Here is a 16,444-nt window from a genome sequence, read left to right as displayed (position 1 = left end):
TTCTATGCATGCTAATAAGCAACTAGTTAAGAGACCCTGAAATGGAGTGTTACCACTAATGGATAAGACCTTTTTTTAATAATATTTTCATAAATTTTAAATACAAACAAGTGAAAAAAAAACACTTACATATCAGTTAAGTTTTATGCAGTGTTTCTCCCTGAGTACAGTTTTGTTTAAATGATGTTTAGGTATATTAAAAGGAAAAATGTGACCAAGTAGTAAATATGTGCAAGATGAATTTATATTTTTTGTATATATTTGAATATTTAGCCATAAATTGTACAATAGTCTCATTTTACAATTTTGAATACTTTGATTCAAATCAAAATTTATGTTCATCATAGATAATTTACCCACCCTCTCGTCGTTCCAAACCAGTGTGACTTTCTTTCCTTTGTGAAACATTTAAGATATGTTAAAAAATGTCTCATTTTTAAAACGTTCCCAAAACCTCTTCTAGACAGACAGACAGATAGACAGACAAAGATTAATAGATCAGATTTGTTCATAAATTGTTCACAACCAGGACATTTTTTTGTGAGTAGTACTGTACTGTATGTGGAGTGCGAGTTCATCACTTCCTTTTCCAAACACTTGCTCTCTCACTCTCTCTCTGTGTGTGTGTGTGTGTGTGTTCAGAAGCAATGCAGTAAGAGTGAGCGTTGAGCTGCAGCAGCATCAGTGTCTCAGTGTCAGTCGCTCTGCAGCATGCATCAGGAAACACACTTCATCCACACTTTCTGCTCCACAGGATGTGAGTTCAGGTAGGACCACATCCTTTCTCTCCTCTCTGCTGCTCTGCCAGCCACTCGATCGCTCTCGTCAGCCGCGAGGAACTCGAACGGGAGATCGCTCACAGCATCTCTGGTCTGGTCAGTTAGGATCCTGTCAGTTGTTGCATGTTCCATTGAATGTTAGAGCAGCTGGATCTTGAGGATTGTTGACTTCATCTTCAGTTAATAAACGAGTTGTCTTTCACAGCCAAGAAAATGCAGAAAGTTTTTGCAGTCTTGAAGATGAAAGCCCCTTCTATGATGCTTTTGCCTGTGAATCATTTTGTCTTCATACAATAGCTGTAAAAAAATAAAAAATATAAAAAACACCTGTACGGATCTGACCAGAGGCAATTGTAACACTTTCAATTTCTTAAAGCACAGACAAGCTATTCATCATAAAATCTATTTTATGGAGGTATAAATGTGATGGTTTTTTGTTTGGGTGGGGGTCTACATTTCTGAAGTGTTTGAATTTAAACTTCTTTATTGTGTATTTCATTTCTTGGTCATTGGTTAAAAGTTGATAAGAATATATGCTAAAAGTGTTGCTGATAGCTGACAGATAAGACTTTATCGTGGCTGTGATGTCGAGGGCAATTATATCACTAATTATGAAGTTAAAATTGTTTGACTGATTTAAAGGTACAGGTTGTAGGACCTGCCACTAGAGGGCGCACAACCAAAACAATAACACTCGCGTAGTTTGATGACACTAAGAAGGAGCGTGGAATGATGGGGTTAGTTGTCTTCTACCCAACCACTGACGGCCATCAATCAGACGGAAAGATAAATCATGGATTTAACGGATGCAAAGACGTGATCAGACTATGGATCAGACGTGTCCTCGCGCGGGTCTAGAGATGTGATACCCCGCGTTTGGCGTGTATTCCCCATAATACTAATCGTGTTGATCGTTATAATAGCATACGTTTTCCGTAAAGATACGAATCAAAACAACTCACCTGTCGAGTAAAACACAAGCGAGATCGGCATCTCTTTCTAGTTGAAGTTTGTCGCGAAGCTCTCTCCCTCTAGAAAATGCAACACCGATATTAATCCTTGCTCTTTCTCTCCTCTTGTCCCAAACTCTTCTTGGTTCGTTTGGTTGGCCCGTATGCTTACGTTTATGGGAGCTGTCCTTGTCGACAGAACCAGCGGCAGACGGTAAACAGTAATTATGTTTCATAAATAAGTAACAATCCACCATAAAACGTGCAAGAAGTAGTAAATAAGGAACTGCTTGAAGCAAGCTAGAGGTATGCTGGACGCTAGACACTACTTCTGCATTTATCCACGACACTGTTGTCACGTGGTTTCTATGTCATTAAAGGCGGGAACAAACGTCATTGACAGGCGACTGCACTGCTCCGTGTCACTGTTTAAAATGGGAATTTTCTCACGATTTACAAGTAGTTGAAAACATTATAGATATTGTTAGTAATTAGCTGGACAAAATATATAACACTGGCCTAGTGGTTTTTGGATATTTTACTGCAAATATCTTACAAATTGTACCTTTAAAAGAATGAATCTTTAAAATATCATGAGCATTATATTATTACAATTTATAGCTGAAAGTCATCAGCTGATAAGTGTTTTAGTAAAAAGGATAAAGTTATTCCTGACATCTAAATAAGTCAAAACAGGAGGACTGCGACATTCTGACTTGTATTAAATGTAAAATTATTATTGAGACTCGATTTAAATATTTTCTTTCCAAAAATGTGTGTGTGTGTGTCCTGTACGCGGCATATTATTATGAGAGGGAACATTGCTGGCAAACACACTTCATCAATTTGTGCTGAAATCATGACCAATATAATTTATTAAACCATAGCTTACTAATTTTAACTTTCACTCTTAAGCCTGTGGATCACTGTGGCTCCCAGCCTTTTTGAAATCACCCTTTCATGATTTTTTATTAATAAGAAATAATCTAATTTTAAATTTTAAATCAGATGGAGGTCATGAAGGAAATTCATTCAAGCAATATTTTCTTGGCACCAAGATACGAATTACCTCTCCTGCCAGAGAGACCTGAAGATAAACCCAGGAGACAGAGAGACACAATGTATATGAAACAGAATGAAAGAATAATAGCAGTAGACAGAAAGTGTTTGTTTAAACAACCTTAAAAGTCTATCATAAATAAAGAGTGTTATTAGCATTCTCATTTATCTCAATGGCAGTTGCAAATTAAAATAACGGTGCATTTAAGAGCCTCCAAAACAAAATCGGTCACTAGTAAAACCTCAACAGTTTTTATATGTTTCTTAATGTTTTCTTTTTTCAAAAGCTCTCTACTTTTGAAAAGCTGTTAATTGAGAAGGATGTCTGTTAGAACCAAAGTGTGCAATTCCAACATCAGATAAACCTTGAAATCCCAATATTTATTTTGTGTATTAAAGGCACAATATGTACAAACTACGTCTTTGATTATGTTTTATTTTGTTTTGTTTTGAACATGCACCCTCAAAATTACATATTGTGCCTTTAATATTTAATTACATTTATTTGGAAAATGTTATTGAATTTTATTTTATTTTTTACTGTATATTCGACCAAACCTTGGACCCAATATTTATTTGAAAACCTGTTTGGTAACAATAATTATTTTGCACAAAGTGTACAAGTAAACAATGAGTAAACTTCTTGGACATAGATCCAAGGCAGGAGTCTTCAGGGACTGGGTGATATATTGAATGTAAAAAAAAAAAAACTTGCATCTTCAAATTACTTTTGATAGTTTTTCAAACTATTAGTAAATATAATAATAGTATATCAATAAACAAAACTGGTGTGTGCTTTACTGGCAATCTTAATTAGTCTCATGTTGGGCCACAACACTGTCAGTTAGCTAAACAATAACCCCTTAAAACATGCGCAGACACAAACCAAACACATTATGCAAACTAAGGCCTGAAACACACTATTTACTCAATCGTGCAAGTAGATGCATGTGAATGCTTAGCCAGCATATTACAAACACGCTTCTCAGTCGTCTGAACTTCCAAACCAATGCCATTAAAGCAAACATTCAGGAAGCCAGAGATAAACCTATTTATTTATCAATTCAGAAATGATATTATATACATCTATCTGACACTAATATGAAGCAGTTTATTTGATTTTTCAGTGCCAGAGAAGAACAGTAGATCCAGCTTCTCTTGACCTAATGAGAAGGAGGACAGTAAGAACAACTGAACTCGTGTGGGCTTGTTTCCACTGGGATTGTGGGGGAATTGATTTAAAGCCCTTTGGCTGGTTTCTTCACACACTCGGCTAAAAGAAATCACATCACCTCAGCTGCCCCCAATCATCTGATCCAGACACACATGTGAAATCAAATGATGGGATGCTGTGAAGTGTTCAGCTTCTTGTTTTTTTTTTACCGTGTTAATGCATACTGAGTTCATTGGCATGGCTGTCAATGGAATTGTTTTTCTTGAAATTGTGACTATTTCTCATTTAGGGTTATAAACATGCCTGCTAATTACTTAGCTAAGTAATTTGTTATACCAGTTTTTCAAATACACTGAAAATAATATGGTGTAGAAACAAATTGCCAGTTAGTTTCACAATTAATTACAAAGAAATGGCAAGTAACACATTGAAAATGTGTAGAAAGACCGAAATAGTATTTTCTTTTAAAAGGTGCTTCAATAATCAGTTTTATTTACAGTTTTGAATACATATGCCTGTATATGCTGCATAACATACATTTTTATCAGTTCATGCATGTGAATTCTGCTGAAAATTCATATCCATGATCTTAAAATAATAATAATAATAATAGTAAATTAAAATGTAAAATATAAATCTTATATATATATATATATATATATATATATATATATATATATATATATATATATATATATATATATATATATAAAACCTTTAAATAAAATAACATTTAAAAAAAAATACATACCTGTTATATAATTATAATGTTCACATTTTGTATAAAAAAGTGTTTAAAAAACTAGTTGTTAAATACAGCTTTAAAAATCATATGTTCTCATAAATTGTATTGAATTTAATTTGGATCAATTTTGACCCAGAACATTCCAGTCATACTCAGCATTTGAACATAATACAAGGGATAAGCCCTTTAAATACTCGTGATGTATTCTACAAAAAAAAAAAAAAAAGCATACATGCATAAAGATCGACAATGTGGAAAGAGTGTGAGGGAGAAGCAAGTGGGAATGGAGCGAGAGAGAAGATTGACCATAATAAAGAAAAAAAGGGAGGGTTAAAGAGGTATTACGAGAAAATTGATCCCTGGGGTTAAATGCAAAGGAATGAACAGACAGAACTGTAATGAAGGAGCTGCTGAAGAAAGCTGGAGAGTGTTCATGCTGCAGGATCGGGCCGAACAGATGGTTGCAAACATCATTACAGCTGGGAATCGAGAACCAGTTGCATTTGTTAAGAAATCTGGAACCGAAGCAGTCCCAAGACTTTCAGTTTGATTAATAGTTTTCGAATGTCTGTATTCTGCTGCCAAAGCACATGTACTAAAATACAGTGTTTCCTACAGCACGTAGTCTGAATTAATCAAACAGAAATAACTAAACAGAAATAAATCTGCAGCATTATACTGCATTGTCTCACTAGTTGCACACAACAGCAACCATAAAATGTGAACATAACGTTTGTTTCATGAACTTTTTCTTGAGTCAGTTAAAAATATTCATGTAACAGTCTCAAATTATTATAGTTATTATTATAATAGTTATGTACTTAAAGTTTGTGACACTAGCTGGTTGTTCATACTGTTCAAAGTTTCATTGTATTAAAGTTGCTCAAAATACTAAAATAACCTATTCACTGAAAACAAAAAATCATTTTTTGTCTTCCATTTAAAATTTCTAGAAATCCGACAAATTTTCTTGGGAAGACCTTGATGATGTTCATGCATTAATTATAAAATGAATTAATTGTGAATGTATTAATTAATATAAATAGTTATTTTTTATATTACCGTCATTTTAGAGGATAGATTTCAGCAGCAAATATATCAATTAGTTTTACTGTTTTATTATTTTTTACACTTGTTTTAAGTTAAAATTAAAAAAAAAAAAAATACACTTACATTTAAGATTAAATCTATAAAAATAAGTCTTAATATTTTATGCAGCATATGTTGCTGCTCAAATACATCTTATTTTAAGGATTTGCAGATTTGACTGGAAAACAAGTACAAATGAATTATTCAATTAATGTTGACATGCATTATTCATTACTTTTATGTTTCCAATTATTAAATTATATTTAAAGATACTTTTTTGCAAAATGTGTTTTTGTTTAGATGATGGTTAGAACTAATTATAAGGAAGGCTTTTTAACAAAAAAAGAAAAAAAAAAAGAAAAAGAAAATTATGCATTTGTTAATGCTTTAAAAAAAATGTAAAAGTGTCATCTCTGGAGGGATAATGGTAACATAACTTACAATTCCCATCCACACACACTGGCTATGAAAAATGCTTCCAATTTGGGCACAATGCAACAAAACCCAACAAAGCCTCAAGACTGTCCAAAGAGGTCCAAGAGAGTATTTTCCCCTCTAGTCACTCATAAATTGAGTTGTTCTTCATGTCAGGCTTGAGTGGCACTTCAGTTTCTGCCTCACACACCCTGATGTTATCTCCCATCCCAGCTTCGACAGCCAATTATCAAAATACTGCAAATGTCACACACAATCCCATCCTAAATGATCATGGCTGCAGGAAGAATTTATCTCCAGCAACAGCTTTTAGAGACCCTTTAATCACCAAAACGTGGTTACACAATCGGATACGTGGATAGCAAGTGTGCACTGATTTATTATTCAGGTAGCTTTCTGTAGCACTAAAATGTTGACAGTTTAACTTTAAGGAAACTTTAAGAAACACAAAACTTTCGTCTTCTTTTTAGCTTGTCAAGAATTGGTTTTGGTTCCAGTGAGAAACTCAGTTGCAAACACCGAAAAAGTGAAACCTATTTATCAGATTTTCATCTCCTTTCAAATGAGATGGTTCCAGAAAAGGACTGAAAAGATAAATGTAGGATATCCCTCGGAGCTAGCTGGCTATCAGAGATAATCTCGGAGCAGAAACTTTTAATTTCATACGGTCTGTGTTTGCTTTTATTCCCCAAACAAAGCGGCTTCTAAATGTGAACAAGTCTTTTTCAAAAACTTGGGGTAATTCAGAGATGAAAGGTTTTCTTCTCTGTGACAGCAGTATTTCTCCATTAAATTGCTAATGCGGTTACCAGCATCCTTGCACACTAATTACCAGTCCCAAATAAGACCCAACGGCATGTCCCCTTAATGACCGGACCTCACCGAAGACCTGAAAGGGCTTGATGAATGCATGGATAATCCCAAACCTGCTGACACAGGTTCCCAACTAGGCCTCTTAGATTAGAAGTTTGTTTCATTATTAATGTAGATTTCAATTGTCTAAGGGTTTGTCTCCGGAGTCTGTTGGACCATGCATTGGGATCTTGGTGGTGGCCATGGAAAAAATGAAAAAGTGCTTTGTTGTGAAGCAAGCATTGATAGCATGCAATGCTACAAAATATGTAGAAGACTCTGAAAATAGGCTTTAAAGAATACAAACTTTTGTTTAATGCAATGTCATACTTATTGAACACAAAGCCATAAACTGGTCTTGATTTCCCCTTTGGCTGAATGCAATTTTTTTTTTTTATTGCTTTATGTGTAATCTTTTAGGCCTGTGTGCCAAAATGTATTAGCATAATAAATGACTGATTATCAATAGCTACTTTTTATGATTCTCAATGATTCCACAAGTGTTGCTGGATTTGTGTTCAAATTTATATAGATTTTTCTGTGCACATTTTTTTTGTACTACAAACTAGTGGTTTTGCACCAGAATAACTAATGCAAATTCAGACAGCACTGTGACTTATGGATTATTAGATCTTTTTTTATTATTATATATTTTTTTGTCAAGATTGCTCTGCGTTATGTACATGCAAAAGTGAGAAGAAAACATTTAGCAATGCAAAAATAGTGAGATATCTCAAGATGAGGAAAACCTTACAAAGCAAACATTTGCCGAACAATCAATAAGTCATGATTAATATAAATTTAGAGTTGTAACTATCTGTAACAATCAATCAATAAATAACAAATCTTCCAGTTTGTCCATCAAGCTGAGATGAGGTACCTCATTTAATTTGTTTTATCATCCAAAAATGTAATACGTAAAGAAATATATTTTGACAAAAATTTAATCATTTCATATAAAATTACTCATATCAATCTACTTAGTATCCAAGGGCTAAAGGTATTTTTCGTTTTTGATCCATTCTTGGTGTTTATTAATATTGAGTTTAAATGCAGGTCATTAAGTGTGTTTGGAATAGCGCTATAGTATCATATTGATATATGAAGACTCGGTGAGGCATCACATATTGAATTCAGCGCTCAACTGCACTGTGATTAATGAGAAATGTTCTGTACATTGAGGGAACTGCATTAAAGAACATTACAGGTTTGGGCCTCATTACTTAGCTCAAGAACACACACAGTCCTTTAATAAAATATTTTCTATTCTTTAACTTAAAATACGCAGAAATCTAAGGCCTCTTGCAAAATAACTTATTAAAACATTGATCAAAACACTGATATAAAAATTATGTTCTTGCATTAAAAAAAGATGTAGTTTTGGTGCTTAGTGGCACATTATAAGCCATTAAGTGCTATATTTCAGTGTTCCCTCATTAACTTCACATAACGTCACTTAAAATGACTTTGTATATATAATACAAATAATGTCTGTACAAGTTCAGTATCATTTTCTACTAAGTAAGATTCAGAACTGCAGAACTAATAGAGTGCAACAGTGACCTTTGCAGAATTTCAGAAGTATTTGTTCCAATCTTTGGAGATAAAAGTGTTCTGATCCAAGAACCATAGAATATTACAAACTTAGGACACAAAACAATCAAACAAAAAATTAAAGGAATAGTTCACCCAAAAATTTAAACTGGCAGAAAACTTATTCATCCTCAGGTCATCCAAGATGTAGATGAGTTTGTTTCTTCAAGGGAATAGATTTGGAGAAATGTAGCACTGCATCACTTGCTGACTAATGGATGCTCTGCAGTGAATGGGTGCCGTCCAAACAGCTGATAAAAACAACACAATAATCCACACCACTCCAGTCCATCAGTTAACACCTTGTGAAGTGAAAAGCTGTGTTTGTAAGAAACAAATTAATCGTTAAGGCATTTTTAAGAGTCCATACCCATAAAAATCCCTCCTCCAGTGAAAAAGTTAATCCCCTGTTGTCCCTCGAATCAAAATCCACTGAAATATTTGGTTTAGAATGGTTTTGCACTGTTTTCACTTGTAACCAGTTCTTGATCCATGCATATTTCACTCCTGATTCAGACTAAATGACTTTTTCACTGGAGAAATCAAAATTATCAAAATGTTTTCCCTTTTCTACAACCATCTGAATGGAATTCTTATATATTTATGGTTTTAAAATAGAGTTGGTGAGCAATGTGACCTTGCACAAATGACATTTATGCAACACACACTGGAGTCAATAACCAGTAGCAAACCTACTTCACAGCCAATCACAATCAAAGCACAGTAAAAAGACAATCAATGCCAGTAAGAAATGCATTAGCCATTTGTTTTATTTCTTTCCTTTTTGTGTGCAGTTAAATTGACCAAAGCTGCAGCAGATGAATAAAAGAGCTGATACTGACACACACTCTGCTACTAATCCGATAGGAATCGATTAAACTCTTGTCCTTATAAAAATGAGGAAATAAAACTGTGTCACTAGTGATACAGGAATAGAGACAAAGACAGAGGAATAAAGTTCCAAACAAAGTTTAATAGTACAATCCAACAAGACAGACAGGCAGGCATCAAACACATGTATACGTGATTCGAGACCACACCAAGAGTGCACAAAAAAAGATAATTAATAAAACACAGCTGAACAGATCAAACTAATAATGATTAGGAAGTGCTGGAATACCAAAAAATGAAAACTGAAGAATTACAAACTAAAAGTCCATGAACTGAAACAAACAGAACTCAATAAACCTGTTCTTGGCATCTTGAATGAATGGTTTAGGCAATGATCATCTGTTCCATCAGTGATCTGTGCTGCACTGAATGTAACTCTTAACACAGGAGACTAATGCACGCAAACACATTTTCATCACTATGCACTTCTTTTAAATTACTAAGGCACTATGATGACTCAATATCACATTCATAATACTTATTTAATGATCTCATCAATGATTCATAAACCCCATAAATGCAGCACGCTGTATGAATACAAACTATGAAACATTACCGTACAAACACTAATGACAAATAAACATTTACAGTTATTCATTTAGCAGATGCATAATGCAAAGAAACAAATGAAGAAGGGGAAAGCAACATGAGAAGTGATGCAATACAAGTTTACATAGATGTGTGCATGAAGTAAAAACAGGAAAATTGGGAAATATTGCAATTTAAAATAACTGTGTTCTATTTTAAAATATTTTAAAATGTAATTTATTCCTGTGATTCAAAGCTGAATTTTCATCATCATTACTCCAGTCTTCAGTGTCACATGATCCTTCAGAAATTCAGCCAGCTCAGTGTATTAGTCTTTCTGGCAGACAGCAATTTACTTCTATCTCCGTTTCCTGACCCACAGATAAGCAATCAGGATGGTAGCAGAGACCTGGGCTAAAGCGGACAGACCGAAGCGATGGAGGAGACAACGCCAGACCCCGCTTTTGTGGACGTGGACCAGGGTCTGACCCTAGCGTGCATCGCCTTTCTATGTCTGCTTCTGCTGGCAATGATCATCCGCTGTGCCAAAGTCATCATGGACCCCTACAGCGCCATTCCCACCTCCACCTGGGAGGAGCAGCACTTGGACGACTAGCAGATTTTCCCAAGACCTCTGCAAATAAACATGCACCTGTATTTAATCAAACCCTGACATCATGTTTCAACCAATGCACGGATATCTACGTGATATTTAAGCAGATAGTCATCTTCTCGCATGCAGCATTACTAGCTTTGAAGACATCTGCATGGAAACGGAGCTGAATTCTTCCCAACTCTATTAAACAAGAAGGCATGCATTTAGAAATGAAGCCGATTTTGACGTCAACATCCTCTTTTTTTCCTTCTACCCTGGATGAGCTTTAGTAAAACGAAATCACTCCAAAGCACAAAATCTGACACTTCCATGTTCTCACAACCAATGCATCCTGAATTTGTAATAATAAAATATGTATATTTTTATATTTAATAATGTTATACAAGAAACACCAATCCAATTATGGCAAGGAAAACACTTCTAGCTACATAAGCTCCACAATTTTACAGCGTTGCCACAAGGGGAGCTATAGCCTTCGTACTATCAGTTTTCTTTTACACACTCACGGTGGAACAACAGTTAGTTAGGAGGTTAGTCAACAGCCAAAATGCTTATTTATGATTTAATGGAACAGTAATTTGCTCTATCGCCCCTTGAGTAGCATCACTGCAAATACAGTATTTACAATGGGACTGCATACTTGCAATAGATTGGTCAAGCATTCGCATTTACAGACATGCATACGTATGAGCTTAATTGTTATTAAGTTTTGCAAGAAGACAAAACTTTGACTGAAGGCCTTGTGGAAATGCCCAAAGATGAAAAATGCCAAAAACTGTCTTTAAAAGAGTGTGCTCTCATTTATCGGCTCTTACGATCTGATCCCCAGATGTGGTTTGATTCTGTTGTCCTTGACAAAGGGTACGCATTAACAGAGAGCTATAGTCTGCACCGCATGATATCAAGTGCCTCAGGTGAGGTTATATAAATGAAGTGGACAAAACAACAAAACACCAGTGTCCTGTCTGATGTAAAAATGCCTATGTGCTACATATCTGTTCTCAACCACAATAAAGATTATAGTAATTCTAGTATTTCTGGTGAATTATCACCAACCATTGGTGAGTACACTGCAAATCTTCAAGCTTTATAATGGGATTTTTAAATGCCACACTAAATTATAGGGGGAATTCAGGTCTAATCCAGTCATATCACATTAATTTAGCATTTTAGACAATACATATAGTTTCAAAGCAGCTTCACAGCAATAAACAGAGAAATAACAGTGTTGCAAACATAATTCAGTTATAAACCAACTCTACAGAAGACAGTGTCATTATTCAGCTCAATTCTCAATTTAGTATTTTTATTATTATTTTATTTATATTTTTTGCGTTCTCATCTTAAAACGTATGATAATCATGGGTGCAATTTACTAAGAATGAATAACCTAAACATAATGTTGCCTAATTGTATTTTTACTAAATTACTTATATAAAAAATTTTGTGTGTTTCTGATAGAAAGCATCACTACGAATCAAAAGTCTGACATCTACAGAGCATATCAAGTCCTTTACCTGTCAAGAGGGTTTTATCTCTGCAACCAGATGTATTTTGCTGTTGTTGTTCAACTTTCCTCATGTGGAGGTTGTGACAAAAAGCATTGCAGAGACAAATTTGATGTGCTGTCAATTCAAAGACAGCAGAATTGAGGAGCTTGATAGCAATTCTGGTCGTGTTGTGATCACTTTCATTCAAAAAAGTTTCTCTTTCCCTCGCATCACTCCCTCTTTTATCTTAAACACTCAGAGGAAGCAGCGCTCAAAAATGAGCTGATGGTTCAGCACAGCAAAAGCATTTGTTGTCCATCATAAGAACCACAAGCTCCCTTTTTTCTCAACACAAGTATTTATTTCCCAAAGTACAGCGAATATCTCCGCTTTTCCTTTGCTGTTCAATTCATTTAAACACTATAAATAAATGTCCTGGCAGTGTGGCCAACATTTTACGTAACCCTTATCAAGGTCTGCATTGTAAATGATTAATGGCTGTAAATTGTAAACCCTAAACCCTTTCTTTTAGTTAGTTTTGGGGGTTTCGTTCATGCCAGAGTTTGCAGAGTCAGAGTACAAGAGCTGCATCATAAACTGAAGTCCTGATTTGAAATACAGCAGACATTATTATGACATTATTACTACTCCAGGCCAGGTGTTTCATGATGCAAAATACATTTTTTAAATGATCATGTGGCATTTTCAAGGGTTCAGTTAAGTTGGATTGAATTATTCATCAAGTGTAACCCAGTAATGATTTGCTCTCATTTATTTATTTATTATATTTGATTTTATACAAAAAAAATTGCGACAATGTTCAACTTCCACTATATGAAACTAAATGTAACATTAAGTAATAACACAAGTTGTTGTTTTTGTTTTGGGGTTTGTACACACTGTATTTTAACACATGTGTCTAATCCATTAGACGTGGATTTTATAGCCTAAAATTATCAAAATAAAATTTACTTTTTGGATATGAAAAACCATGTACTGGTACTGATGGATTTTGCATAATAAGACCAGGAGGATGTATTTAAATAGTTTTAAATAGTTAAAATAACTTTGAACTCATCAATAGCAATGTTAAAAAAATTATATGATGAATAATTCAAGTCAAAATACGATTTTCCAGTATTTTAACTCATCATATGTTATGATTTAAATATTAGTTTAATATAACGTTGATATACCGTATAAAGTCATATATAAGCTCTGAAATTGGCTGTGTGCTGCTAGCTGAAAATTCAGCCAAACACACACACACACACACGCATAATAAAAACAAAAGATATTGAGAAATATTATTACAATTTAAAACAACCATTTTCTATTTGAATTAATTAAAAAAGAAATTTATTTCTGTGATGCAAAGCTGAATTTTCATCATCATTACTTACATGATCCTTCAGAACTCATACTAATATGCTGATTTGCTCCTCAAGAAACAAATTAATATATTATATTATTATTATAATATATTAGTAACTTTAATACTTCAATGTATTTTGTTAAATTTGCTTTTGATCTAATATTTATATTTTATTTCAGTTTTATGTTATTAACTAAAACATTAAGAGTCCTAGCTTTAGTTAATGATAACAACACTTAATGGTAGTAAATGACCAGACCCAGGTGAAACCTGCAGACTTTTTGTACTAGTTTTCTGCTAGTTAAGCTGTTTAATTCTTTAGAAGGGATTCAACCATGCTGAAATATGTACAGAGCTGACAGCAACAGACATTTATTGGTAGCACAAACTGTATTCAAAGATTTATCACCTGCTTTTCTCCTTCTCGAAGCGAAAGGTCAAATGCTAGAGGTCCATCTGTGAGGCCGCCAGGATTCATGAATAAAAGTCTGATCACAGAGGGAGAGAAACACACAGTAAGAGAGAAACCGAGATCCTTCTATCTCTGTCTGCAAAACAACATGAGCACTCACGCGTTCACACGTTCAGACTTACACTGAAGGAGTCGTGAATGGACCATCTGACCTCTGATGACTCAATGACTCACAGGCGGCCCTCGTGAACTCCACCGCACGGCCAAACTCACTCAGCACCATCTGTTACCAGCAACACAAACGACTGACTGCAGAGGAGTCTAAATGGGAGGGTCTGTCACAACAACGCATTTATAATAGGTATATTTCATAATATCATACATTAAATTTTTCATTTTTGTTGTCAGTTTAAATGTGTCTCAGAGTATCCATACCATCTGCCTTTACATAAACACTGGTGATACCATGATTAATTGTTATGGCACACATATTAATATCATAAATACTTCAAATACCAAAGATAATTAGGTAAATAGCAGAGTTTGCTTAATAAAAAACAACAACAACAATAACAATAAAAAATGTTTTTTTTTTCATTTACCTGTTTGACAGGATCTGACAGTCTGGCTCCAGCTGCAAGAAGAATAAATGCTGCAGGAATCCTTTAAAATACAATGGCATTAAACATCTTGTTTATCACATATCCAGTTATAATGGTATAAAATACATTTTTGCTCATGTATAATATACAATACACAATGCTTATAGATTTTTTTTGGCTGTTTTATTACCTTTTGTCATGGTTGGTAAAACCGTGATCTCTGGGTTTTGCACTTTGTGGGTGAAGTCTGTGTGTTACGAGTCGGCACTGATTAGTTTGTGGGCGTCTCCGTTAATTGTCATCAGCAACAGCTGTCACTCATTACTCATCCCTATATATTGGCTTGTCTAGCGTCTTGTGTTCGTGACCTATGCTTTGCTTTCTTGTGTGTTTCTGCGTTGGATGTCCGTGTCTCCCCGGAACCCCATCCACTCTACGCAACCCACTACCAAGCAACACCACTTACCTTCGGCTCGTTCCCCGCAGTTCCTGTGTCACCCTCTCCTGCTGCCAACTCACCTTCACCTTCCAGATTCGTTACTCATCTCCACCATCTTGCACTGTGCATTCCTCCCAGCGTTATTTGTGTCTCAGTATTGTATTGTATCATTGTCTTCATTAAATCTCATTAATCTCGCACTTGCTTCCTGACACTTCTTCACCCAGTCGTTACAGAATGCTCTCACCCAACATGGAAGCAGCGAGCACCACTTCACTGTCTGAATTCATTCACCACAGCGTCAACCGCATGGATAAGCAGCAGGAGAGCATCGTGAACACCGGACGCGCGATCCAAGCGCTGGTGACACAGGTGTCCGAGCTCACCCAGCAGATTCATCAACTCACCTCTCCCACTGCGCCCACTGCACCGCCTGCGCCGCCCGTCCCCCAGGAGACCTCCCAGGACCACTTCCGGCGCCAGAAAGTTACTCCGGTGAGCCAAACTTTTGCAAGACTTTCCTTAACAAATGTTCCATGCACTTTGCATTACAGCCCTGCACCTTCGCAACAGAGGAGTCCAAGGTTGCGTTTGCTCTTACCCTACTCTCTGGCAGGGCCGCCTTATGGGGGATGGCGGTGTGGGAGAATCAACATCCGTGTTGCGCCTCGTTCCATTCCCTCTCCGAAGAGATGAAACGGGTGTTCGATCGAGCCGCAGCCAGCAGGGAGGCCACTCACGAGCTCTCGGACCTCAAACAAGGGCTGGCCGACTGTGTTCAGAAGGATGGTCTACCTCCTCGAGCTGCCCCCAATGCTCAACGGCCTAATCGACCTGGCACTCCGGGTGGACGCTCGGATTAACCGCCTGGGTAGACAAGTCAGTCCTACACGCCATTACGTCTCTCCGGAAAGGGGCCGCTCGAGTCGAGAGAACATGGTCGGTCCCGTCTACGATCACGAACCCATGCAGGTGGGTAGAGCTCGGCTTTCCCGGAGGGAGAGAGAGTGGCGGAGGTCCCAAGGACTATGTTTATATTGCAGTGGCTCAGAGCATTCCATCCATTCATGCCCGGTAAAAGAGCCAGCCCGGTAGTAAGTTTGAGGCTACTATCGGGTTCTCCATCGGGAAGACCTCAACCACATCATCGACTCTCCTTCCGGTGAAACTGTGGTGGGAGAACCACACTCACGACTGTCACGCCCTTCTGGACTCTGGGGCCGAAGGTAATTTCATTGACTCCCTCCTTGCACGTCACTTGAACCTTCCTGTCCTTCCTGTGTCTCATCCCATCCATATCACCGCACTCAATGGCCAGGAACTGCCACACGTCACCCACTACACTGAACCCATAACTCTGCTCACCTCAGGCAACCACAGTGAAACCATATCCTTTTACCTCATGGACTCCCCTG

General features: G+C 36.2%; 1 protein-coding gene across 1 annotated transcript; it reads left to right on the top strand.

Annotated features, from left to right (window-relative positions):
- The first annotated feature begins 664 nt into the window (after window positions 1–664).
- LOC132096428 (cortexin domain-containing 1 protein) lies at window positions 665–11,742 on the top strand. The gene is made up of 2 exons (XM_059501776.1): window positions 665–767; window positions 10,478–11,742. Exon 2 carries the CDS (start codon window positions 10,532–10,534, stop codon window positions 10,709–10,711), a length of 180 nt encoding a protein of 59 aa, XP_059357759.1. The 5' UTR covers window positions 665–767; window positions 10,478–10,531; the 3' UTR covers window positions 10,712–11,742.
- The last annotated feature ends 4,702 nt before the right edge of the window (window positions 11,743–16,444 follow it).

This window comes from Carassius carassius, chromosome 2 (genome assembly GCF_963082965.1).
Source record: "Carassius carassius chromosome 2, fCarCar2.1, whole genome shotgun sequence".
In the NCBI taxonomy this organism is placed as follows: Eukaryota; Metazoa; Chordata; class Actinopteri; order Cypriniformes; family Cyprinidae; genus Carassius; species Carassius carassius.
The sequence above is the reverse complement of the archived record's forward strand: the minus strand, read 5'-3'. Positions and strand labels throughout refer to the sequence as shown.